Source organism: Sebastes fasciatus, chromosome 16 (assembly GCF_043250625.1).
Source record: "Sebastes fasciatus isolate fSebFas1 chromosome 16, fSebFas1.pri, whole genome shotgun sequence".
NCBI lineage: Eukaryota > Metazoa > Chordata > Actinopteri > Perciformes > Sebastidae > Sebastes > Sebastes fasciatus.
Genome location: NC_133810.1, coordinates 17,846,838 through 17,874,489, shown reverse-complemented (window position 1 = coordinate 17,874,489; position 27,652 = coordinate 17,846,838). Strand labels below are relative to the sequence as shown.

Genomic DNA, 27,652 nt, shown 5'->3' with positions numbered 1-27,652 from the left:
TCTCATCTTCCTATCATTTTATCTCTCTCTTGCTCAGGTGGGGAAAGTGATGCGGAGCCCCTTCATGAAGTTTGTGGCCCATGCCTCATCTTTCACAATTTTCCTGGGTCTTCTGATCCTGAATGCTGCTGATCGTTTCGCAGGCACCACCCTGCTGCCAAACATGACCCACCATCATCTCCCAGGAGGACTTAACTCTGACCCGCTGCTGCTCTACCGCATGACCACGACGCCCTTCACGTGGATGGAGATCCTCATCATTTCATGGGTCATGGGTGAGCATTAGACGATCACGATGGAGGAAAAGACGTGTCCTCCTGTGTATCACATCATGTGACTTGTGCCGCTGCAGGTATGATCTGGGCTGAGGTGAAGGAGATCTGGAGTCAGGGGCCGGGGGAGTACCTGGTCGAACCGTGGAACTTCCTGGACTTTGGGATGCTGGCTATCTTCCTCGCCTCCTTCAGCTGCCGCTTCTCCACACTGAGACACGCTGACTTAGCCCAGACCTATGTACACACACACTACACAACACTGATTAATGTCACACTGCCCCCCGAGATACACTACTTTACACTTGGTGAGCATGCTCACACACCCGCACAGACTACCAGACCGCCACACTTTAAATACCATCATTTACTTAATGTATAAAAAGTTCTAGTGAGTTTGCATGAGGCGGTACATATAGGAGCAGAGATGACGTCTGTTGGCTTTGGACTTTGAACACCAGTAGTCTGCCTTAATTTCCCTGTTTTTTATTGGGAAAAGGATAAAACAGACCCATTTTAGACTAATGAAATTTACAGAAATAGCTTTCTTGAAGGCAAATCAGAGTAACAGTTGCTTAGTTCAGTGGTTCCCAGCATTTTTGGCTTGTGACCCCTTAAAATACGCACAGTCTACTTGTAATCCCTCAGTCACAGTTTGCACATGTGTATTTGCTAATAGTTGGAGGCCAGAAGAGGTTAAACTCTCCAACACTTCACAAGAAAAGCAAAGATTACAGTAATGTTCCCCAAAAAAGTTTTTCTATCCCTATAATCATAATAAATTGAGATCCAGGTGCTTTATTACATACATTCTTTGTGAAATATGGAGGACCACAAGTGTCACAGAAATAGTAATCAAACATTTCATTAATTTATCGAACAATAAAAAATAGGCATTAATAAATTTGTTTACCAACTAATTTATAAATCCATAAATATATAGACTAAATTACAAAGTAATTCATTATTTTATATTTTAATGGGCAATAAAAAGAGGAATTATAAAAAGAACAAATTAATTAAAATCTATTGATAAACAGTTCAAATTAAAAGGGGATTTACAAAAAGGACTTAAAACACTTAATAAGTGTTACATTAATACATTAATAAATAAATAATGGAATTTGAAAATACAGTTTAAAAAGAGAAATAAATAACTGAATTCACTAATTGAATTAAGATACAGATTTAATTTTAATTAGGCATCTGAAAGGGCAATTTCCTTTTCCATTTACATTTCCCTGCTGCTTTACCTTTTCCTATTAGCTATTCCATTTGCTGAATCATTTCGCTTCTCCTTGTAGCATCTCCATTTAGCCTTTCCGTGGCACTTTGGGCTTTGCGCTGGTAAAACAAGGTAAAACAATGCAAATTCATGTTAAAGGTGTATCAAGCTCTCTCTGATTGGCTATCACCTGGCCCACTTTGGATGAAACCACGTCCACTTCCGTATGACCCTTGTGGTGAAATGGCTAATGTGGTGTCCTAATGTAACCAATTTGATGAACTTGCTTTTCAAAAAGTACTGTACAAAAGTCAGTCAGAGTAGAATTAATGAAGTTCACTGACTGATTCACGCTGTGTTTTTGCAGCACGTATCTACTGGTTGCCGTCAGATCCCCAGCTGGTATCGGAGGGCCTGTACGCGGTGGCGGTGGTGCTGAGCTTCTCTCGGATCGCTTACATCCTCCCAGCCAATGAGAGCTTCGGCCCACTGCAGATCTCTCTAGGGAGGACTGTCAAGGACATCTTCAAGTTCATGGTCATCTTCCTCTTGGTCTTTCTGGCGTTCATGATCGGCATGTTCAACCTGTACTCGTATTACCTGGGGGCGAAGGAGAACGACGCCTTCACCACGTGAGAGACACCTGCATCTATTCGCACATGCTCTTTTAGAGTTTCCTACTTTCCAGCAGCTGTGCATTTAACATCTTGTTTTTGTTTCAACTATTAAAATCAGCTTGCATAGACTAAAAGATTCAGAAAACACATCTATTATTTGAACATTTTGTTGAAGTCAAAGTTGCTCTTCAGTATTGAAATCATGGATAAAAGAGCATCTTTAATAAGAGAGCTTTCCAACACTTTTTGACTTGTCACCCTTTAAAATATCTATTTGGGACTTCGTATCACAGGTTATAACATTAGTGTGGACACAAGCTGTCAGCAGTGCAACCAACAATTTTTTTTTTTATTGATGATTATTTTATTTGAGGGATTTTTAGAGGCTGGAAGAGGTAGAAATATATCCTGTATTTCAAAATAAAAGCAAAATTACAGGATAATCAAATAGAGATTGTCTGTCAGATTTGAATCTTTCTTGTCCCTTTAATCAGATTGTGACCCCTCAGATTTATCTTGGGACCTATTGTGGGGGTCCTGACCCCCTGATTGGGAACCACTTCTTTACAAATGCTTGCCACTGCATTTTCACACAGTTATAATAAAGGAATTTAAATATGATATGATGGATTGCCTATCTTAAACAAACTTTTATTCTTGTACACACAGTAAAACCATTTTTCTTCTTCCGTTGCTTTTCTCACAGAGCATCTTTAACATCTCCAGTCGTAAGATTAATGGTTTGTTTGAATTCAAAAATAACTTTTCTCTCATCTCCCCCCATTTCCCTCTATATTTGCTTGCATCCAGCTTGGAGGAAAGCTTCAAGACGTTGTTCTGGGCTATATTTGGACTGTCTGAGGTCAGGTCTGTCGTGATCAATAACGGCCACAAATTCATCGAGAACATTGGTTACGTGCTGTACGGGGTTTACAATGTCACCATGGTGATAGTGCTGCTCAATATGCTCATCGCCATGATTAACAGTTCCTTCCAGGAGATTGAGGTTGGTCATCAAAATACTAAATCATCATGTGCTTCAAGAAAGCATTTCCTGCCTTCACATGTAGCACATATCCTTATGCGATTCAAATATTTTTGCAGTTTTTGGCAGGAGAGGAATAATGTAATTTAGACCAGGAATATAAATTTTGGTAAACCACAATACTCTAGTTTAGGCCCATTCTGTACATTAAGATTTAAGACTGATTTAAAGACAGATTAAGGTTTGCTGTGCTCTAATATGAATCACATTTGATGGTTTATTTTACAAAATGTTAGTGTTGCAAATCAAATGTGCACAATGTTGAGGTGTGGACTTTCTTTTTACAGCCTCTGTTGAAGAAATAGTTTGACATTTTGGGAAATATGCTTTTTCACTTTCATTTCTTAAAATGTCAATCTATTCCTTTCAGACTCATGTAGTGGTGGTGACGCTGTGTTCTCCTTCCAACATGTTTGTTTTTCCTTTCTTCTTTTTGTTTCCCACTTCTCTTTAGGATGATGCTGATGTTGAGTGGAAGTTTGCCCGGGCCAAACTCTGGTTCTCCTACTTTGAGGAGGGAAGGACGCTCCCTGTGCCCTTCAACCTGGTCCCCAGTCCAAAATCTATGCTGGGACTAGGTACGGCCATCAAGTCCCTGCTCCTGCATTATGTGACAGGACACAGTGAGGAGAAAAGTGAAACACAGCTCAACCAGGTACCACACAATATGGACGTGTAAGAAAAAAAAAACTGTACACAGCATTTAGTTTTTCTCAGCTTGTACAGTAGTAATCATTAAACCATGATACTTAGAGGAGCTTTAAAGGCAGAGCCTGAGCACCTCCCAGTGGTTTTACTGTTTACTGCTGCACCACAGGCTCCAACTCAGACCTGAAGACGAGTTTAACCTGAGAAATGTCACACTTATGTTCAATGAAGTTAATTTCAGTTTAATTTTCCAGCTCGGTGAAGGCAAAACTTCAGTATTTGGTGCTTCTACCAGCCCATCCAGATATCAGGTATGTACTTCTGAGTAGTTTCTACTCTACAGAATCAAATTTGATATACAAAAGAAATTAAAAGCTCAAAAAAATATGATACATTGCTACATTATAACTAACCAGGAGTACACTACACTATTGCTTTTGCAAGTATTTCTCAAGTTTATACAGTAATACAATAATTTTCTGAAAGAATTAGTACTTCAGGATCTTAAAGCTTTTATCTATATAAACATTTTAATTTGACTATTTGACATCTAACTTTTTTCCCATTATAGTATTGTTAATTTCCATCTCTGGTTGCAGAAGATCATGAAGCGTCTGATAAAGCGTTACATCATCAGAGCCCGAGCAGACAAAGAGAGTGACGAGATCACTGAAGGTAAAATCTACACAATGATACTGAAACTTGGTTGTTATATCCAACTTGGAAATAAAGCTACTCTTGTCGCATTATGTTTCCTCTGAATGTTAGAATTTCCATTTTGAAATCAAACGTTTCGTTTATGCCCTTTTGTGTGTTTTTCATCAGGTGAGCTGAAAGAGATCAAGCAGGACATCTCCAGTCTGCGATACGAGCTGTTGGAGGAGAAATCACAGAACTTGGAGACGCTGGACGGATTGCTGAGGAGGCTGGGAGAGATCAGCACACCTTCAGCAGCGCTGCCATAAAACTGCACAGCTCAGAGAGTTTTAAGTGCCTGTTCTCCATCACTGAATGTCGATACAGTAGGATAGTGACAAAACATTGATATGATAAAAATAATAATGTATGTATGTGAATATATAATAAAAATGCAGCCTGTGGATTGCAGGATTATGTGTCATTTATATGTTTATAATGCACACAAAGTACAGTTGTAGGGAGCACATCTTTTAAAGAGATGATTTTGGGACCATTTGGTCATCATTCAAACACATGGATGCAGATGTTAGAAAATGTTGTGATAGGAGGACATGTAATTTGTAGATTACATTTCTTTTTCCTGCAATTAAAAGTACAAAAAAGCCTGTACCTTGCCAAAACTAACATACAGTGCTTACCCTCATATTTGGAATATATAGCATGATTTGTTTTGCAAAGTGGCGTATGGTATAACAAGGATATCTGTAGTGAAAACTGTGGTGAACTGAAAAATCATAAATTGTTTAGGAAAATGCATAATAGACACAAAATATTAATAAACAAACTGAATCTACTACAAACTGGTGTTTTTAATTACAGTATTTAGAGATTTACATTATTTAGACAGCATGAAAACTGACAGACAGTAGAAGGAAGGCGTTATGGCCAGCCGATTAGATTGTTGTCAGGCTATTAAATAGGCGTTATCAGTTGCTATAAGCCCCATAGATCTGGGTCAATAGGGGCCTACTACACCTTCACATGGTAGATCACTGAAAGAAAGTATAAAAGAAAACGACAGCAACCTCTAGCGACCGTAGTAATTATGACAGGAGCAGAAGCGGGAGTCAGGCGCTGTAGTACAGACAGTGTGAAACGCCATAAGAGCTGGAGGTCAGGGACAGTGGATGGGACACAAAACACAGGGTTTTCCCCCAGGAGACAGGAGTTTGTATCCTGTGTGAAACCAACAATGTGTGTCTTTGTGTTCGTAGTTATTTAAACTCAAAACACAATGTTTTTCCCTAAAATTAACTTTTTTTTTTTGCGAAACCTAAAGGAGTTGTAGTTTTATTGCCTAAACCTAAAGGAGTTGTAGTTTTGTTGCCTAAACCTAAATAAGTTGTAGTTTTGTGGCCTGAACCTAAATAAGTTGTAGTTTTTTTTCCTAAACCTAAAGATCCCTTTTTGTTTGTGTTTAAAACATGACGTTTCATTCAGTTTTACAACATGTTAGAACGTGTTTCTTTTAAGTTTCACTTTTACAACGTAGGCATAGTAGGCCCCTAATGACCCACATCTATGGTGCTTATAGCGACTGATGACGCCTATTTAATGGCCTGATAACAGTCGAATGGGGTGCAGCGGCAGGATTCAGTCTTAGATCACCAGTTCATACTGTTTCAGGCACAGAGGTGTGAACACTTTATCTCTGGACACACAGCTATAACATTAATATGATAATTAACACATAAATTACAAGGAATGATAGAAAAATACTGTTTCCATGTACCTTACAGACACATTTCATGAAGTTGAACACAAACATAAAAGAGGAGCTGCATGATAACGTTGATTAAGGCAGACAACAAGTCAGATTGTAACATCTACTGTATTATAAGCTAGTTAATAACACCTAACATGGTTCACATATAGTAGTCAGATATACATACAGTACACGCGTCATTCATATCCAGGCCCAGTAGTTCAGTAATATCAGTCACAGTTACATGATGAATATATTATATCTTTGATCAGCAGAGTTTTACTGCATGCACTGTTAGATCCCTAAAGTCTAAGTTAGATCTTTGTGTTATTCAGTGATGTGGTGATGACATCATCGGGTCTGTCACATGTACGTGATGTAGTTATCGGGTATGAGGCCTGTTCTGCCGTTGTACGTCGCCTGAAGCCAACCTGGTTCCACAGACGGGTACACTGCACACACAAACAACTCACGTCAGCAAGTCATAAAACAATAAAACAATTTTCATCTTCTATAATGACTCACACCGACACCCATAAATCTGAAACCCATACACAACTTCTAAGCAAATGTTAGACTAGTTAATGTAGTTTCCTGCTGGTTGTGTTAGGATAACACAGATTTACAGTGATCTGTACAATCCCTCAAAACTCCCTGAACAAGCGACATTAACAATAAACTGCAACTGTCCCAATGCTGGATCATTGATATAAATGCCAAAGCCAAGCAATATTTAAACTTCATATTAAATTTAGGGCTGTCAACGTTAGATAACGCGTTAACGCAAATTTGTTTTAATGCCACTAATTTCTTTAACGCATTAATGCAACTTGCGATTTTTAGAAAACCTAAGGAATTCATTGGTACCAACCATGTCATACTAGTTTTTCGTGAAGGAGGCTAAATAACGCTCCAAACTTACGCTAAATTTTGGCGAGGAAAAACTGGCATGGCCATTTTCAAAGGGGTCCCTTGACCTCTGACCTCAAGATGTGTGAATGTAAATGGGTTCTACGGGTACCCACGAGTCTCCCCTTTACAGACATGCCCACTTTATGATAATCACATGCAGTTTGGTGCAAATCATAGTCAAGTCAGCACACTGACACACTGACAGCTGTTGTTGTCTGTTGGGCTTGAGTTTGCCATGTTATGATTTGAGCATATTTTTATGCTAAATGCAGTTCCTGTGATGGTTTCTGGACAATATTTGTGTCATTGTTTTGTGTTGATAATTGATTTCCAGTCATAACTATATACAGTACATACATGCTCATTCCCATGCTGATAAGAGTATTAAATACTTGACAAATCTCCCTTTAAGGTATATTTTGAACAGCCCTAATAAGAAAAAAAGTTACTTCACAATGAATTACAGGAAATTAAAGTGGGTAAAATTTTTCTAACTTTTAAGTATTTTAAGATTTTGAGAGAAACACTGACAGTTAGGAAACAAGAGAGCATATTTATAAAAGAATAAATCAGCAAAACATATACATAATAATGAGAATGATCTTCAGATTACATTTAAGAATAAATCAAAAACACACTTTCACAAATGTGGCTCCTGAATACCACATTCTATTTAAATACCAGGTGTAAATGTAGAGACACATTTACCGGATGTCACTATCCAGATAATGTCTCCAGATACAGATTGAGTGGTTTTCTTACCATTTGAGAACAGCGCCCCCTGTGGAAAACTGAGCTCATGGCTGTGCTCTGCCTCACAGGAGTAAAGAGCTTTTGCATCCCTAGGAAAAAGAGATTTACGAAGTGAGTGAAGGAGGATTTAATTTATTAATATGTATTACTTTGCTTGTGCAGGTTTCAATGACTTACTACTGACAATTGATAGCTTCAAGACTAAAAAAGTTGTTCCACAAACAAGCTCATCAACATACCTTCCGGAACATATGTCTAATGCTGAGGAGAACACTGAACTCTCACGCTGCGGCAGTCTGACTGATAATCTGTAACACACAAACACAAAATTAGCTCTGAATACATTCCCTGAGATCATTTCCAGTTGTTACCAACAGAGTGAGTGAGTGTGTCACTCTCAGCATCTAAAAACAAAACAGCTGAACAGTTTTCTTCTTAAATAATGCAGGCAGATCTTGAGCCAATCAAAAACAAGTAATTATTCCTGGAATCAGACCAATGAAGTCGAAAATCACAAATCACAGTTAAAAATCGTGGAAAAACATTTGTATCCCTTTGATGTTAAGCCAGCCAGCTTGATTCACAGGAATGCCTGATTTGTGTTTCCATTTTCATGTCAATTGAACTTATTTTGTAAAATGTTTTGACGTTTTAAAGTTTAAAAATGTGACCTTTCCTTACTTTGCCACTCTTCATCAAAATATTTTCTCTTTAAAAGCCATTTATACTGCCAGCATTTGTCATAACACTAGGTTTCAGCAAAACCGAACCAATGGAGCTGTTTCTTTAGTCAGCCATGTGCTCTTGTTTTCTCCTGGGATAAACTATCCAATAAGATCTGTATGTATTTTCCTTCTCTGAGAGCATGGATCAAAAGCTGAAACTAACTCAACTATTCTCATTATCAGGTGATTATACACTAAAGAAAACATACTTATATTATATTATGTGTGTGAATATTATATTCCATTTCTGCCAATAGATCCCACTAAATGTTACACACTGGTCCTTTAAGTGTTATATGACTAGAGCACCATACTGTCTGAGAAATAAAATAGATTTTCCAGACACTTACACTGATGCAGGCTTCTGGTAACCGTTGCTGGATGAGGCGGCTGCAGAGCGTATCAGGGTCAGATCGGAGCCACAGCGGACGTGTGCAGGTTTACGCTTGATTGTTGCCTCCTGTTGGTCCAGCGACATGAGACTCTGTACCGATCCATGACAGCTTTTATAATCTGCGATAGAAACACAACGAAATCAGAACCGAACATAAACAGGGAAGTGGCAGATCTCACTGTCATCACTCTTTCTCCTACAGAGACGTACGCACCCTCAGAGATGTGTAGGGAGGTGAGAGAGGAAGATGTGGAAAGGCGGTAGGGGAATAATGAAGAGGAGGAGGAAGAGGAGGAGGACGCAGTCCTGTAAGGTTTTCTGTGCTGCCGAGAAGGAGAGGTAGAGTCTGTCACTCTGGTTTCTGTGACAGCGGAGGAGGCGCTGGATGCATCTCTTTGATCGACTGAATGAGTGCTCTTAATAGAGGAGACGGACGACACTCTCTGAACAGGTCGACCCTCCCCGAGAGAGGAGGCGTGCTCCACCGAAGAGTGCTGGATGGAGGCAGTGGACGAGGAGGCTATGGAAGGAGATCTTGACTCTTTTACAGATGACAAGGAGGCAGTGGAGTTTCCTTTGACAGACAGACTCCTCTCTGTGGAGAGCAAAGAGGACATGGAGGAGGACACAGAGGAAGTCTGCTGGGCCGCATTGAGCTGGGAGGAAGTCCAGGAAGAGGAAGGCGTAAGGTGAGGGGAGGCGGTGCTGTCCGTCGGGTGTTTCTGATCCTTCCCGTTGGAGGAGTTGTGGGACGGGGCGCAGGAGGAAGCCACAGGAGGAGACACCGGCGCTGTGGAGGACGAGCCGGGCTCTGCAGCAGGAGAGGACGGAGGAGAAGTCTGAGACAATGCGTTCTTCTCAGAGGAGTGTGAGGACAGAGACTCCTGGCTGCCCATCGGAGTTGTGCTGGGGCTGCTACTGAAGGTGTCACCTGGAGAGAGGAATGGAAACAAGTCACATTAAGAAATTAAGAGACTGAATGATAACATCAAGGTTAGTCTGTCCCACTGCTATTTTATTAGCCCATTAACCTATTTGTGTATATGTTACAGTCAAGCAATCAAATTTGAGATTATTAACAGAATTACTCTACACAAAATTGTATTGGATTATTCTTTAATCTTTGCTTTTTTATGAAATATTTAAGCAATCGCTCATGACAGGCCGTGGTATGTTGTGACACATACTTTGCGTCAGGCCAAACAACGTCCAATAGCTGTGATATAATCACAATATATCATGGCCTGAAATGAGCTATTGCTTTTATAAAACGGTAGATACATTCCAATTTAAATAGTTTTTTTTTTTAGGAATAAATGATAAAGTTCACAATAAAATAGTCCCTCCTGGGCCGCCTGCACATACTAAGGCAGTTGCTATGAAACAGTGGTTTCTATGGAATGTACAGTAGTGGCTAGTCTATTTCTTGTTTCATCACAGGCTAGTGTTATATTCATTCACTGCTTGCTTGCATATTCTGGGCAACATTGTGGAACTACCTCTTTACGTAGGGCTACATGTCGTTTAGCCGGTGGATGTTTCTTCTGGAGATGGGCACTGCTCGATCCATTCCTCCATAGACGTTAACCTTAAATGTTTCCATTTTTATAGCAGGTTTTAACAGCTAAATTTGTTCATTTGTATCTGTAACCTGTTCTGTGTTGACAGAACTGATCCCCCCGAGACCCTGTCGCTATGCAACCATGACAACACATAGTCTAACGTTTTTTTCTCAAACGCAGAGTAATACTGAAAGTGCAAAGGAATTAGACGTCATAGCCGTGGTATGTGGTTATTATATCACGGTTATGAACCAATCAGATTGCTTGATTTGAGTCATCCGTTTTATAATGGTTAATTTGACCTCTTTGGGCCTTGAACAGTTATCTAAATGACATCACTCTTTGGAGAAACGGCTACAAACTTTTATCTTTTTTTAAACACAACTTTTTTGCTTAAGAACTGCTGGTTTGATCCTAATAATAATAATAATAATGGATTGTTCATTAGCTATACTAACAGCAATAACAATCAAATAAATGTTAAGAAAGAAAAGGTATTCATGAGTGACAACATAAAGGAGCTGTAGGTTACAGAGAGACTCACTGTCGTTGTCTGCCAGGCAGAGAGCCGGAGGGATGAGACGGGCCTTCCTCTTTCCAGACGAAAGACAGATGGCCTTGTTCCTCCGAGGAGTCGACCGAGAGGACGGAGCTTGAGGTAACGGCACCGACAGGTCTGGGGCCTCACCAAAGATCTGTCAGGAACATAAATGTCTGTTAGGTGTGTGTATGTTTATGTATGTGTGAGTGTGTATGTGTGTGTGTTTTTGAGCGTACCTTGTGGTGGTTTTCAATGATGATCTCCACCACAATGTTCTGAAACTTGATGTTCATCATGGCGGCCACCGTCTCCTCCTGCGACCTCATCAACGTGGGACCGAAGATCATTCCCAGGTTGGACACAGTCATCATGTTCTGTTCACTGTGAGAGGATACCCTGCGTACACACACACACACGCAAATGATGAGAATGCATTTTTATCATATATCAAAGAAATAAGTGAACAGGAGCTTAAATAAACTGTAAAATGCAACAGAAATACAAATAAGCTAAAGATTTCAAAAAGCAATCGCAACCCAAGTTTCAGTACATGTACTCCTGCTAGTTTGGCTACCAGCATATGTCAATGTTAATATATTTCCCATCGTAGTTATTTGTGATATTTTTCTTTGAGATCTGTGCCTCTACTTAAAGCAGCTAAAGCAAATAAACATTCCTTAAAAGGTATCAATTTTAACTGTGATCCGTAAAGGTATTCTTAGTAAGCTTTGCAGTTTGGAATGACTTATCCTGCTAGCCATAAATTTCATATATGGATATTACTCTTCAACATTTCATAGAATGTTGTAACCAATCAATGTTATACATTTTGCCTTCCTTCCAGTCAAATCAATCGACAGACGTCTCTAATGAAACCAAAAAAGGATTTATGGTGTGAGGCTGACGTTTTTGTCTAATTGTTTGACAGAATATTGGAAATATACGATAGGATAGGATAGGATTAACTTTATTAATCCCCAAAGGGAAAACTGGTTTGCCACCATAAACAAAGACATGCACAAAAAAACACATAGACACAACACACTACGTCAACTACATAATAGATAACACCACGCAGAGTCATTGAAGGAAAGTACAGAGTTCCTTTGCAACGACGATAAGGGGTCAGTAAAAGCTAAGTAGAGTAAAGTACAGTCATAACAAGGCAAAAGTGAGCATGGCTCACATACTCCCACGCACTACTTGACCCCTGCTAAGGTAGGGCTAAAGGTTTTGCCCTTTTGGAAAAATTTCAGAAATTTTGGGCACCCTGGACTTCTAACGCCCAAAAGCCACAACTAACCACACTGTCTACCATCATACCAAATTTGAAGTTCCTAAGTTAAATATTTTTCGAGTTCTGCTCTGGAAACGAAATTGAAGTAAAAATAAATCACAGTTTTGGGCCAACATTTCCTAAGAGTATTTCCATAAATCTAGAAAAAAAATCACTGAGTAAAGCATTTTCAAATATGTTTTTAGGAAAATAAGATAAGATAAGGGACATTTTCAAGGTATTGAACAATAATAGCACGGTAACGTTAATATGTACGTACTTGTGGAGGTGGTTGGTTAAGATGTCCAACATTGCTCTGTTTTTTTCTGGTAGTTTGTGTACAAGAGCATGAATCGCTCTCACTCTATACTTCTGGTCATCATACTCTGTGAAACAAGGAAAGAGCACAGAGGGAGGGATATGATCAATAATGTGCTTCTGTTTACATGATATACAATGTGTAAGGTCGTGAAATCAATCAAAACACTTGAAATAACCACAGATTGTGTCTTAACAGAGGCAGTAAGGGACCTTACTTGCAGCCTTGATGAATTCTTTATGCAGCCTGTAGGTCAGTACTGGTTCTGCCAGACACCTGCACGCACATTAGAAATCATCAATTCATATTTCACGTGAAGTGTTATTCAAAAACCTTGTACTGTATGTTACCTGAAGTAATTCTTTAGGCCGCTGGTGATGGTCTTGTTGTCCCAGGCGTCTGCGTCCAGCTGCATGTCAGAGGGAGCTGTGGATGCTACAGGAAAGAAGATAAGAAATGATTTATCTGTAGTGATGGATATTTAAATACAGTAGTGCTGAAATAAATCTCCCCCATACAGGAAAATAACATAGTACAGAAGAAAGCGGGGCGCTTCTTACCAAATACACTCGTCATCAATCGTTGCACTTTGGAGTTGACTCCTCCAGTCCTGTACAGTCCCAGGGTTGTGATGCCTACACACACACATACAGACATGTTTTAACATACGTGATAAATCAACAATGTGCAAAATAAACACTCATTAGAATTGTTTTTCTCATATTAACATTTTAAGGAGGAGGAATACCTCTTGTTTCAACCAGCTCAATACACTTCTTAACAAAGTTGGAGCCTGCCTCGTTGAGAAATGCTGTAAAAAAACAACAACACATTTTTACCTAAACATCTGATATGTTGCAAGACATATTAATAGATAATAAATAAATAGAATCTACTGAATTAAATCAAGAACAGCATAAATTAGGATACTTACTCTCCTCCTTTTTACTGAGCAAAGACGGCAGAGTGTAAATCTGAACAAAGAGAGAAAAAATGTGCAAGTATGTGTTAGTATGACATTACAAACGATTATGTAACTATATTAGCCTTATTTAATGGTGGATTTATTCATACAGGTTCTTTTCCATCCATTGCCTCCATCCACAGCCGCCTGTTTGCCTCAGAGAGCGCTTGCAGGGTGATGACGCCATGTCTGCGGAGAAAGAGATTATTTCATCCGAGCACAATCCAACAGCAGCCATATCTCAATTTATTTATTCCACAAGTTTTCATGATGTTTTACGGACACACAGTCTCTCAGTTATCTTTCCCCTCTCACCTCTCCACCACCTCGATGTCAAAGCAGAAACGTTTGTCGATTGAATCCGTCTTCCTTCTGACGCACGAGCGCAGCTTGAACATCTCGGGTGTACCATTCACCACGCCGTTCTGTTAACAGAGAGATGTGTTTGCAATATGCACTTGACATGTGGCATTAAGGTCTCGTAAGGAGCGAGTAACGATATAGACTCCGGCCCAAGCAGGAAAAGTTAACAGAGTTTGGTTTGTCCGTTCTGGGCTACTGTAGAAACATGGCAGTGAAACATGGCGGACTCCTTGGAGAGGGGACCTGCTCCCTATGTAGATATGAACGGCTCATCCTAAGGTAACGAAAACATAATGATTCTTATTATCAGGTGATTATACACTTAAGAAACTATAATTATTAATATAATATTCCCTTTCTGACAATAGATCCCCCTAATTGTTACACACTGGTCCTTTAACTAACGTGTTGTCACCGGTTAGATTGTCAAAATGAAAAAATTAACAGCTTCAATCCCTGAGGAGCTATGTCAGCATCTTAGTATTAGTGACGGTTGTGTCCAGTAACCTAACGTTATAGTTCCCTCAAACAATGTATAACGAAGATGCGCATCAGAAGGGATTTAGAAGTGGGTGGCCGACTGAGAAATATTAAACAATGTAGGCCTGTAGCAAAATGTTGCAAAATGACTTTTACTCTCCCACGAAAAATTCATCACTTGACACAGACATCACTTGTGTGTCTGAGTCACTCCACTCTACCATAAATATGCAGGCTGTGCAACAAACTAGCAACCATTTGTTGTGAAGTGAATGCAATGGAATGGGGGAGGGAGAATGCAACACCTAGTGGCCGAATGTTATCAATAACATGATATTGCCATTAGTAGAGACTGTTTTGAAAGCTTTATTGCTGTTGCCTTCAAGTCCTTTGGGAAGTTCCAAAACAAAATTGTGTTTTCTGCTTAAAACTACATTACCATATGACAAAAATGTAACTTAGGGTTGTATAAGTTGATTTCCGTAGTATATATTTTAATGCTTAATGATTTTTAGTAAATGGGCTAAAACATTTATGGTTATTCATCTGTGCTAGCAGCTCACCTGTCTGCTGGCTGGTCTGGCCTCTGTGTTGCTCATGGTGAACATCTTGGAGCTTTTTTCATAAGTACAGTAGTATCTGGTCCACACACTGCCCAATGGACCTATAATGCACAACACACATTCACGCAGGTGCACTTGTGTATGAGTGTATGTGTTTTAACAAAAGAAAGACTAGAGGCAAAAGTGAGAGAGAGACTGACAGAGGAGAAAATATGTTTTTTTTGTGTAGCTCACGTTTCTCCTGTATATACAGATATCCCTCCATGGTAAAGCAACTGGGGGCTTTGAAGTCTTCTTCTGCGGACCGGATCCTCTTCATCAACCTCTCAACCTCAGCACGCGTACTTTCAAAGTTATTGCGAGCCTTATCAACATACATAAGAAACTGAACTGACAGGAGGCTTGCATACATATTTACAGTATATGAAACATAAACAATCTTCAGAGGTTTCCACTTTGGGAGAGGTAATGCCAGATGCATCTTAATGGCTTGATAGACAGGTAGACCAGATAAAACAAGTGATATCTGGTCCATGTTTGGTCTAGAGGTTTGTAGTAAACATACTGTACACACTTACATTCTGCAGGTTGAACTGAAGCTGCTGCTTGTAGGGTTCAAACTCACTGGCCAGCTCGTAGCCCTCATGGTAGAACGTAAACAAACCCTGCAGGAAGGCTAATAGCTGGAGATCAGAGGGAAAAATCCGCAGGAAACATGTTAGCTGGGGGCTTGGGAGTGTAGAGTATAATGAGAGGATTACAAAAGAGTGATGTCTGTCATCTGCTCATTCAATCGAAATGGCCTCTATAGGAGAAAAAAAAAAACTAACTCTGCCTGTTGTTTGGTTTGCTGCCCTTATTTACTCTACAACAAAGAGTTTCCCTCCCTGTCAGGCGGAAGAGATCTCCATGCAGGAAGTGCTCCTACAGCAACAGGAAGTGGGCTTTACTGATATCTATCATTAGAAAGGTTTTTATCAGCGACCAAACAGTGTGTGTAATGTGTGTTTTTCAGAACCTGGCTTAGTTGTCCCTCCATGACCGTGTCTGTATGCACACACACACATGATCATTACTGGCTTGGCTGCAATCATGACTTAATGTTTACTTCATTGTTTACATGCAGCACAAAATAGACTCATTAGTCATATTTTCCTGTGATGAAACGTTGTGTATCGGTGATTGTGTTTTCCTTCTACTGAGCTGTGAAGGCCCAGCAGCTCAGTTAAATTGTGCTAAAGATGCATATAAACTAGAGCTCTCAATCGATTAAAATTGCATGATTGTCCATAGTTAATCGTGATTAATCGCAAATTAATCACACATTTTTTATCTGTTCAAAATGTACCTTAAAGGGAGATTTGTCAAGTATTTAATACTCTCATCAACACACAACACAAAACAATGACAAATATTGTCCAGAAACCCTCACAGGTACTGCATTTAGCATAAAATATACCCAAATCATAACATGGCAAACTCAAGCCCAACAGGCAACAACAGCTGTCAGTGTGTCAGTGTGCTGACTATGACTTGCCCCAAACTGCATATGATTATCATAAAGTGGGCATGTCTGTAAAGGGGAGACTCGTGGGTACCCATAGAACCCATTTTCATTCACATAGCTTGAGGTCAGAGGTCAAGGGACCCCACTGGAAATCGCCATGGCAGTGTTTCCTTGCGAGAATTTAGCAGCAGTTTGGAATGCTATTTAGCCTTCTTTTGCTAGTATGACATGGTACCAATGGATTTCTTAGGTTTTGTAGTTTCATATGATGCCAGTATCTTCACTCTAACTTTAAAATTAAGCCCACTACAACCTCCAAAAGATTGATTACATAAATGCATTAAAGAAATTAGTGGCGTTAAAACAAATCCGCGTTAACGTGTTATTATAGCGTTAACTTTGACAGCCCTTATATATAAATTATCATAATGTATGTATGTGAACTCACCGGCTCCACAAATTCAAACTTCTTTCTCTCCTGCACTTCTTGGATCTTGAAGACATACTGCAGCGATGCATCATAAAAAACCTGCCTGTCCTTACTCATCTGCGAATCAGCCTGCAACAAAAACAGACACAACACCCATATAGTGCTTTTTGTTACCTAACACACGTGGGAGGAACTTGGTGTACATTTTTAGGAGTGCAACGATTTACCTCGTGTAGCTGTGACTCCTTCTTTTTGGAGGACAGGCTGAGGTGTTTCTCCATAACAGAGTAGTACCTTTCCGTCTCCTTGTCAAACTGCTTCTTTCCCTCCTTAGGAAGACGGGGATGTAGAGAGGACATTAGCAACAAACAAAAGCAAACCTGTGAATTCTTACATCTGCTAATAAAGGTCTTTAAATTCACTTTTTTTTTTTTTTTTTTTTAACATAAAACAGAGAGAATGTCACACTTGAATATATGTCCCTTTCCCCAGTCCCTTAAATGTCTTTCACTGGGACATTTTTCAATACCAGTGCAAATACTATACCTTAGTTGAGATACTAATGTCAAAATGATATGTTTTATGATACTTTATTTTGAGGAATATAAACATGTTTTTCTACAAAACAATTTTTTGTTCAAAAACTTCTCAAATCCATTAGTATATATTGTTATTGCACAAGCAGCCATACAAGAACTTAATAATTAAATCAAATAGACAGAATGGTGTAAAACTAGCAAATGTATTATTTAAATTAGTAAATAACTGATCAAGAAAATAGGTAAGTAACATAAATAAATTAATAAAAACAAGACTAACAGTCTATAGCCATACAGTGGTACTAGATGAGCATTTCAAAAATCTTTTAAAAACCTGTTTTAAAAACATGTATCATGTTTGTTAAAATGTACATTCTGAATTTATGTTGGTTTCATGTAATTAGAAATGACATTTGCACCATTTCTTTTTACAAAAGGTAAGACTGAATGCTCCAGAAAAGTCAAGTGGTGTAACCACAAAAGAATGAGAAATTTGAATTACTCATATAAATAATGACTTCATTTTGAAATATCACATGAAAATAGATTTTATGGTCCGACTAACTGACCCTAAGACCAGCATTGCCCTACCCAGAGCCCTGCTGCTAGCAGGGCTGAAAATGCCACAAAGCAGTGAGGCCACAGTGAGGTTGCTACAGAGGGACCGTTAATAATCTAAATGAAGAGACACTGCCAAAATATTTAGGACAACAGCCATTTTCCAAAAACAGCTGCAGCCCCGAACTCCACATGTCCAACCGCTCTTTGTTGCTCAACAACATCAGTTTGAGTATGTGCTACTCACACACTCCTGCTACATTCTACAGGCTGAAGAGTCGCTTCGATCAACATTGAGAAATGAGCTGTGGTTTTACTTTCAGGGTTAGTCAGAGCAGTGACCAGTTCTATTTTTTGGCTACTGCATACCACTGCTATCTTTTATTTTGGTCTGAGAGTGAGCGAAGAGAAAAAAAACCGAGATAAACTGAATTATAAGACTTGAGACAGCTGCTGAAACCAGACACCAGACTCACTTTGTGTTTATACTGCCTAACTGAGTTCAACTATCTCTCTGTCTGTGACGCGCTCCCCGTCTTCCCTCCCAGCGTTCGTTCCCATGACCTCGTTACTGACTCTGGATTGTGATGCATCGTTTATCTGAACGAATTAGATTCTCTGACCCCTGACTGGGACCAGACCAGAGCAGGACAATCTGTCTGATCACCACCTACAGTGTTAGATAACTAACGCACACAGCATGCTTAAAGCGGCAGTAGGCCGAATATTTCTGGTATCATTGGGTAAAAATTCCATAATAACCTTTCAGCATATTGTAATTCAAGTGTAATTCAGTATTAGTATATATGTATATATATATAGTAAGTTTTCTGTGAGGAAACTAGACTTCTGCACCTCCTCATGGCTCTGTTTTCAGGCTGACGGGGGACTTTGGCCAATCACAGGTCATTTCAGAGAGACCGTTCCTATTCGCTGTTCATTCAAAGTTTGCTCCGTTCCTTGATTTTCCTCAACTGATCTCAACATGGCTGTCGGGACACAAACTTTCTCATTTTACAGCTAAACAGTACACTACAAGATGTTTCTGAAGACATTTTATGTGAGAAATAGGCATTACAGTAACAGAATATTGATTCATATTTGATCAGCGCTGCCTAGTTTGACCGTTTGTTCGGAGTTTGCAAGTGATTGACAGCTGCTCAGAGACCACAGGCTCCAGCTCGGCTCTGATTAGTTGTTTTCACCGGAGGACACAGAGGCATATTATTTTTTTCAGATTACCTGTCTCATGCACTACTGTCAGGACATAGTGTCCATTTTATTAAAAAAAAAACTTTTTTTAAATCATATTTGCTCCAATCTGCCTACTCCAGCTTTAATGAACTGAACTGAACTTCACATATTGGCCTTGTTAAAACCTCAATAGAGACTGTGTGAAGTCTTGAATATAACCTGTGAGTCAAAGCAAAAGTTAACTGGTTCAGTTATTTTGTGTTAAGCTTTCGTTACCCTTTGATTTTAACAATTGCAGCTGTACCTTAACAGCTCCAATCTGCTCCTTACGAAACCTCTCGAGTGGTGAGATCAACACATCGTCTGCGTTCTGGATCTGAGAGAGGAAAAACACAGAACAGTCAGCTCAGTGTGTCCAGTAAATAGGATCGGCAACAACTAATAACTGTTCCATGCGGGCTGTAAGTGGTGAATTCAGTGATTTTGTTGAATCTGATTGCTAAATAGATGCTTGTCTTTTATTTTTGTGACAATTTTGTGCCCACAAGAGGCACAATTCTTGACATTTTTACTTGATTTGATAGTAGATGTTGACATTAAACAAAAACAAAAAGGTCAAATTCAATCCTATAACTAGAATCTCCCTGTGTTGCATTCAGAGGATTTCAAAATATTTCAAATCAAGACGCAAATATGATGTTAATCTATCGCCAACTTCACCAATTTGTTGTATCTAAATATACTGGAAAAACAAAGTTCGGAAACTTGTGTTTGGTCGATTATTTCTCTGTTGTTACAATGCTAATTGGCATTGTATTCTACATCGTTGGAAAGCCGGTTTATTTACCTTCGCAATGATGTCCAACTTGTAAGGATCATGCATTTGTGGGATGAGCAGCACAGCTGATTATGTGGGTAGCGCCCAAGAACAATTTGCCAAAATGCTCTGCCAATGGTAAACAGTGTATTCTCATAAGGCTACCAGGAAGCCTGCAATGACTGCCCTTCACTGTCAGGCCCGTTTGCGCTGGTGTCGACAATACAGACAATGGAACCTGAACATGTGGGGGAATATCATGTTCAGTGATGAGTCCAGGTTCTGTCTGCGAAAGTTGGATGGCAGGGTCAAAGTCTGGAGACGACGTGGAGAACGCTATGCTGATTGTTGAACCAATCGAGTAACAGCTTTTGGTGGGGGCAGTGTAGTGGTGTGGGGCGGCATCTCCCTCACTGGCAAAACAAGGCTTGTCATCATTGAAGGCCATCTCAATGCAGGGAGATATCGGGTGAGATTCTGCAGCCAGTGGCGATCCCATATCTCCACAATCTGGGACCTAACTTCATCCTCCAAGATGACAACGCTCGCCCCCACAGAGCCAGGGTTATCACAGACTACCTCCACAATGTGGGAGTAGAGAGAATGGATCGGCCAAGAGTCCAGACCTCAACCCAATTCAACACTTGTAGGATCAGCTTGGGCGTGCTGTACGTGTTAGAGTGACCAACACAACCACGCTGGCTGACCTGCAGTGAATCCTGGTTGAGGAATGGAATGCCATCCCACAGCAACGTGTGACCAGGGTAGTGACCAGCATGAGGAGGAGGTGCCAGGCTGTTGTGGCTGTGTATGGATCTTCCACCGCTACTGAGGCTCCTGACGTTGTATTAAATGAATAAAGTGTAAAATAGCCAATATGTCTTGTTTGTTCCTTGTTACTGATAGAGAGTTCAATCATCCAATCCACCAAACAACTCAAAACAAGAGTCAACACCAACAGGAGAATACACTGTTTACCATTGACGGAGCATTTTGGCAAATTTTTCTTGGGCGCTACCCACATAATCAGCTGTGCTGCTCATCCCACAAATGCATGATCCTTACAAGTTGGACATCATTGCGAAGGTAAATAAACAGGCTTTCCAACGATGTAAAATACAATGCCAATTAGCAATGGTACAACAGGGAAATAATCGACCAAACACAAGTTTCCGAACTTTGTTTTTCCAGTTTACTTGTGCTGGGGATAGGGGGTCAAACTGAAACAACAGGAATCAAATATCTCTCAATGGATATATTGCACCTGTGCTTTCTTTAGTTCCTGTTTAAAATATCACAGCAACGCCCTGCACAAACCTCAGTTACAGTCAGTTTATGAGCAAGTTATGACTGCTTATCGAACATTATGTGCATGATCATTGAGCATTTTATGGACTTTGCTCATGGTTGTTATCCAAGTCACAGAAAACAAGGCTACAAGTTTACAGCCAATACTAACAGCTCAGTGAGGCTGCATTTAGGCACAGTGTGGCGCAGTAGGTATGATGTTTACCATGTTCACCATCTTTAGCATGCTAGCTAATAGAGTGCTACAGGAATGAGTCCTAAAACCTGGAAATGAGTTAGCATTTTAGCACTTCTGGTTCCCTTGTCCCAAAGTCAATGTTTTTTTTTAAAGAGATTTTAGTTAGAGGCCTGAAATAAGGTCTGTGGTTAACAAGCTTAAGACATTTTTACGTTTTGTTCCACGACATAAAATACATCTATAAATACCCCACTCGTGAATTTTTAAGACTACCTTAGAAACCTAAAATAATTATGACACAATTTTGGTAATATTTTTGCAACTGGCCGTACAGTATGTATGAGAAACTTGTGGTTGATGTTGAGACTTGAGTCAAGCAATAAGGAAGGTTATGAGCAGTTATCAGAGCCCTGGTGTTTATACAAGGTCTCGGCCCTCTTTAGTCATGAGTCTAAATAATGCAACTCTCTGTCGTGTCTTGCTTTGATCTGTCTAGTTGATTTAAGCATTAGACTCTAAATAGCTTTCCAGACCGGCTGCATCATGACTTTAGTTTCACTTCAGTTTAGTACCACGCCAGTACCAAAGAGAAAGGTCTCCTTTCTTTGTATGCTCCTTTTTTTCACCACATTACAATATGCAGGATGAAACTGAACACTAAGAGACTGAAGGGCATTGTCAAATCGTAATAATAGTCCTTTCTGGTTGAACAGGTAGGTATTTCAGAGGAACCCATTCGCTGGAATTGCCCTTTAACTCAATAATGATGGTATTAGTAGAGGTTCAGACTTATCTGCAGCGTTGCAGTGGAAAAGCACACAATTAAAATACACACAGAGAAAGAAAGAGAGAGAGAGCAGACACACACACACACACACACACACACACACACACACACACACACACACAGACACACACAGAACCCTTTTATGGACTTTCCCAGGCAGTCGGGCCTCTGCTCACAGTCTCACGGGGGAATTGGCAGAATAGGTTCCACATGGTTCTTCTGTAACCAGACCATGCACACAGCCACAAAGCCACACAACACACACACACACACACACACACACACACACACACACACACACACACACACACACACACACACACACACACACACACACACACACACACACACACACACACACACAGACAGACAGAGCGCTATGCAGCATAAGGTAGCGTACTATGCACATATATTGCACATACGCAGAGGTTTTGCCTGCACACAGACTGTGCCAGACTCCAAACACTCCCACACAAAGCCCTCTGGTTGATGGAGGGTCTGTAAAGTCAAAGACGTTTTTTTACGAATCGCCATGGAGCATACACTGCCACCGGCACAATGTTCACAACAAATGTGTCAATCAGACTTGTGGGAAAACCAGATTAGGACAAGAAGAAGCAGAGCGGTGCATCAAGTAAAAGTGTCTGACTGAGACTGTAAAACTGAAATTGTGGAAACTACTGATTCATACTTTGGTGATAACAATTTGGTTTAGGAGGGGCTTTTGGTCTAATGCTATATTCAGATCAGCACGGTCATTCAGAGCAACATGTCTTGAACAAGGCGAATCCTTTCTGTATAATTTCTTTAAGCCCTTCAGAAGTCTCTGGGTTCTATTCCTGATACAATACATATATATGAATCACAGTAATTTTATTGATTTATGCAGAGATGGATGGTTTACAGAGGCAAAGAAAAGTCTGAAAATGTCAACAATTAATAGAAAGAAAATCTTTTGGTAATATTAGGGCTGTCAAAGTTGACGCCATAACACTGACACACTGACAGCTGTTGTTGCCTGTTGGGCTTGAGTTTTCCATGTTATGATTTGAGTGTATTTTTTTATGCTAAATGCAGTACCTGTGAGGGTTTCTGGACAATATTTGTCATTCTTTTGTGTTGTTAATTGATTTCCAATAATATATATATATACATTTGCATAAAGCAAGCATATTTGCCCACTCCCATGTTGATGAGAGTATTAAATACTTGACAAATCTCCCTATAAAAAAAATGTGTGACTAATGTGCGATTAATCGCAATTAACTATGGACAATCATGTGATTAATCAGTTATTTTAATTGATTGACAGCCCTAGGTAATATCCATTCAAAGTTTTGTTGGACTGTTTTTTAAATAGACATAAATATCTCTACAGAAAAAATAGTTTACATTCCTAAATCTCATTAATTAACAAGGACAAAGCTTTACATTGTTAAAAATACAATGCAACACATACATAGAGTTAGCTGACCTACTTATGTTACACCACCAGCCTTTAATTTAAAATGGCCTCTTTTCAAGGTCACAGCCAACAGAATGTCCTCAATTTTGAAACATCCCTTACGTTACTCATTTTTAAAAGAATGTACAGTGCAAACCTGCATTTCATTCATGGTTTTCTCTTTCTATTCTCTCTCTCTCTTTCACAGACAAACATGTTTTCTTACCAGGCGTTTCCTCTCCTCTTCCATGGTGCTCAAGAGCTGAGAGAACTCCTTTAAGGACTGAGCTGCAAAAGAAATTTTACACATCAAAAAATGTGGATCATATTTGATATATATTTGCCGTTTTAACTTCTTGTTTTCTAGATCATTGGGGACATTTTCATCTTACCTATACTGATCTCATCATCAGTCTCAGCGTCTCCGATACATTCAAACTGAAAGTCCTGCAGAGACTGAGAGAACCGCTGAACAGCAAGAGAAAGACCTGAGAAAAACCCCCAGAAAGAATTCATTTGGTCATTTAAAGTAGGTACGACAATTTTATGGCCATAACTAACATAGTTTCATTATTTCCACATTATGTACAAGAATGCTCTAGGCATGCGTTCCTCCTGTAATAAACTATTAATATATTTTCCTACGAACCTCTTGCACATCATCCATTGCCAAGACATGAGGTATCAGACGTAAACAAACAGCCACACCCCGCAACAAACTCCACTTGACAGCCTTAATAGTCTCAGAAAACTGTTTACGTGTCCAAACAACACTCCAATAATTGAGTTTAATTTATTCTCTGAGGTGCATGAACACTTGGCACCACAGGGCTGCATTCTCTCACTCACACACCCCATTACACGCTAGCCGCTCTATGGCACTATTTCAATCACATCACCGCATTTTACACTGATAATAAAACCATTAAAATGTCATTTAGTAGCAGTTTATAGCAGATTACTGTCTGGGGAACTGAAAAAAAGAACTGTGGTCAAGTTCAATGCATTAAGTTGTTTCCATATTGTAATTTAAAAGCACAAGATATGGACCCAAGTATTAATGTTTTCTGGTGCTTTAAAAGTTCTGTTTACATCAGCACTGTTTGTAGACATGGGGGACAAGCAGGGCTGTCATTTTGATTATCATCAGCTGGAAGACAGAAAAGTTTATTTGCCATCAACACTCAATTATTAATGTTTACACACCTGTCATTTATAGGGTCAAAAATATGGACCCTTAATTCTCAATATCTAAAATGTGTTTAGATATCTTACATATAGCAGTCTACCTATTGCATGTTTCTGTTAAAGAAGCAGCTGGTAGCATTGGAGGAAAAATTATTTAAAAAGTTATTTATATAGATTTGATCTGGGGTGCAGAAGTTTAGTTATCTCTCAGAACACTTGAATTACAATATGCTGAAAGGTTATTATGACATTTTTGCCCAATGATGCCAAAAATACACAGGTTTAATATAAACAATGCAGTGAACAGGTTATTTCACCCCGGGTGGTCACAGAACAGTCAAACACACCCAGCATCGTGTGTGTGTGTGTGAGTACGGCTGGCAGCAGCCGTGTTCACATCAATGACCTCAACCAGCAGGTGAGCCAAAGAAACCGCAGGCAGCTACAAAGCATAGGTGTATCTGAGCTTAAACTGGAGGTGATCAAAAGAAACTACAATCCAATGGGAGGTGCCTACTTTTTTAAAAGTCTTCATTAGCTGATGATATATGAATATGGCAGCCACCATTAAACTGTGCAACCAATATACATACAACTTTCCAGCAAAACTGCATTTGTGCATACTATAATAGAATTCCTGTCAACCAAATGCTGGTTTGTTGTGTGTCTATTTGATCTTTTTTGTCAAAAGAAGGTACCAAACATGGTAATGACAGTCTTAAGTCATTTATAAAGGAAAAATACTAAACATTCGCTGTTTCCTGCCTCTCAAAATGTGAGGATTTGCCACTTTTGTCCTTTTTATATGATTGCATTGACGACTATATTAGAGTTTTGTACTTTAAGTGAGATGCAAAGATGTCACCTTGGCCTCTGAGAAATTGTGATGGCCATTTGTTCACTATTATCTGATTTTAGATGATTTTTCTCAAAATAACCTACAGATGAATTGTTAATGAAAATGATTGTTATAGTTGCAGAACAGTTTTGATGAAATAATATTAATAATAATCAAGTGGCAGAGAACAAGAATAACAAAATCATTATAGATATGATGATGGCCAAGGAAATAGAAATTTAAATTTTTCATTTTACTCATCTCTAGGTTGCAAAATAGCATATAAGACTGACAAGAGCATGTACGGTCTAACCTATCATGGTAAACATCTAAGTTATTCTTGTATTTCGACACTATAGCCATATACATAACACTGTAATTACCTTCCTAAATTGTGCTGCTCATACCACCCAAACACAAAGTATTAGGCTATAAAAGCCTAATGTAACTTTATAGGCCTGAGGGAAGACCCCCAAAAGTGCTTTAGTTTTCGAGATACCCCTATAGAACAAAGCACAACAATGATTTTCATATTCTCTTAGGTCTCCCATATATGAAATAGATTCTTGTATACAAATATTTTATTGCGAAAGTGGTTAAATTGACAGATATTGTGACATAACCCCATAAATAAAAAAAGCCCCAAATGAAGCCAGGCCGAATTGGAGATGGTACAACAAAACTCATGTAATTTCCTAATACTAGCTCTGATTGATCCCAAATTTGATGTGATGATGACCAGGGGGGTTCCTCTACATGTGTAAAGAAACAGAATGTGAATATATTGATGCATTGAGTAAAAATACAGTACTACAAACACATAAGTACAATAAGCGAAAAATATCAAATTTGGTAGGTCTATGATGAATGTATTAATTTACTTTTACGTAGCTTTGGCTGGGATTGTCCCAGAAACACCAATGAGGGTTTGCTGGAATGGTATGGCTGTGCTGAATCCAGCAACATATGATGTGTGACTGTAGCAGGTATGGTCAGTAATCTATATTAAGAAATGTATGACGTGTTCCAAGCATGAAATGGGGGTAAAAGGGGTGGGTATATTAAATATTAGGCTATGGCTCTGTTGGAGTTGATGGCCTTGGGTTGGTTGCCCTGTTATCAGGCAGCAGACAACTGGTTGAGTAACTTACTGTAACACACACACACACACTTTTACCATGAAAACAATTATGAATCATCGTGCACTTACTTCTGAGGGAAGATACGAGCATGTTTCCATCTTTGATGAGGTCTTTTATAAACCTGTTGGTGCGCTCCAGCTCGATCTCATGGCACTGCAGTCTCTCTCTGAACTCCGGACTGTCCAGGAAAGAATCACTAAACTCCAGCGTCGGTAGACCCATCGCTCAATTAATGCAACACAGCTAGTTATTAGAGAGCTAAAGCAAAGCAAGTTAACTGGCCCCTCGGTGAGATTTAAGAGAGGAAAACAATGGTTCAATCGGCTCGGGGGAAATTGGTCAGAAGTTTCTTCCAGCTCCTTTTTTTCATGCCTTTCTTCACGTTTTTTTCTTCTCAGAACTTCCGGACACTGAGACACAGCAGACTGTCTGACACAGAGAGTTGAGTTAGGGTATACAAACGATCTCTAACGCTGCTTCTCTCACCTTTTAACAGCCAATGTTCAAATATAACGTCGCTTTAACTTCTTAGTGGCATTTTAGTTTATGCAGAAAACACCCTCCAGTCGCGGAAAGAAAGCAGAAAGGGCTTAATGTTGGACGTATCAGAGCGGTCGGTAAAAAGACTGTGTTGCTGCTACTCCCTCTACATACGGCTC

The 27,652-nt window shown here is 39.5% G+C and overlaps 2 protein-coding genes across 2 annotated transcripts in view; one reads left to right on the top strand and one right to left on the bottom strand.

Moving 5' to 3' along the window:
• trpc6a (transient receptor potential cation channel, subfamily C, member 6a) overlaps nucleotides 1-5,306 on the top strand; it is a 13,519-nt gene extending 8,213 nt beyond the window's left edge. Inside the window, exons 7-14 of the mRNA XM_074611875.1 lie at nucleotides 38-275; nucleotides 353-580; nucleotides 1,865-2,129; nucleotides 2,925-3,120; nucleotides 3,614-3,814; nucleotides 4,062-4,118; nucleotides 4,407-4,482; nucleotides 4,633-5,306. Coding sequence (XP_074467976.1) covers nucleotides 38-275; nucleotides 353-580; nucleotides 1,865-2,129; nucleotides 2,925-3,120; nucleotides 3,614-3,814; nucleotides 4,062-4,118; nucleotides 4,407-4,482; nucleotides 4,633-4,772 — 1,401 coding nt within the window. The 3' untranslated portion in view covers nucleotides 4,773-5,306. The remainder of the gene's footprint in view (nucleotides 1-37; nucleotides 276-352; nucleotides 581-1,864; nucleotides 2,130-2,924; nucleotides 3,121-3,613; nucleotides 3,815-4,061; nucleotides 4,119-4,406; nucleotides 4,483-4,632) is intronic.
• On the bottom strand, nucleotides 5,298-27,652 carry arhgap42a (Rho GTPase activating protein 42a). Its single transcript, XM_074611874.1, has 24 exons — nucleotides 27,062-27,652; nucleotides 24,218-24,313; nucleotides 24,052-24,113; nucleotides 19,596-19,667; nucleotides 17,228-17,329; nucleotides 17,019-17,129; nucleotides 15,642-15,746; nucleotides 15,298-15,427; nucleotides 15,064-15,164; nucleotides 13,973-14,082; nucleotides 13,768-13,846; nucleotides 13,628-13,667; nucleotides 13,442-13,504; nucleotides 13,254-13,328; nucleotides 13,044-13,128; nucleotides 12,911-12,969; nucleotides 12,655-12,760; nucleotides 11,335-11,494; nucleotides 11,102-11,252; nucleotides 9,210-9,926; nucleotides 8,952-9,114; nucleotides 8,116-8,184; nucleotides 7,886-7,965; nucleotides 5,298-6,663 (listed from the first exon to the last, which is right to left on the bottom strand). Exons 1-24 carry the CDS (start codon nucleotides 27,213-27,215, stop codon nucleotides 6,575-6,577), a joined length of 2,979 nt encoding a protein of 992 aa, XP_074467975.1. The 5' UTR covers nucleotides 27,216-27,652; the 3' UTR covers nucleotides 5,298-6,574.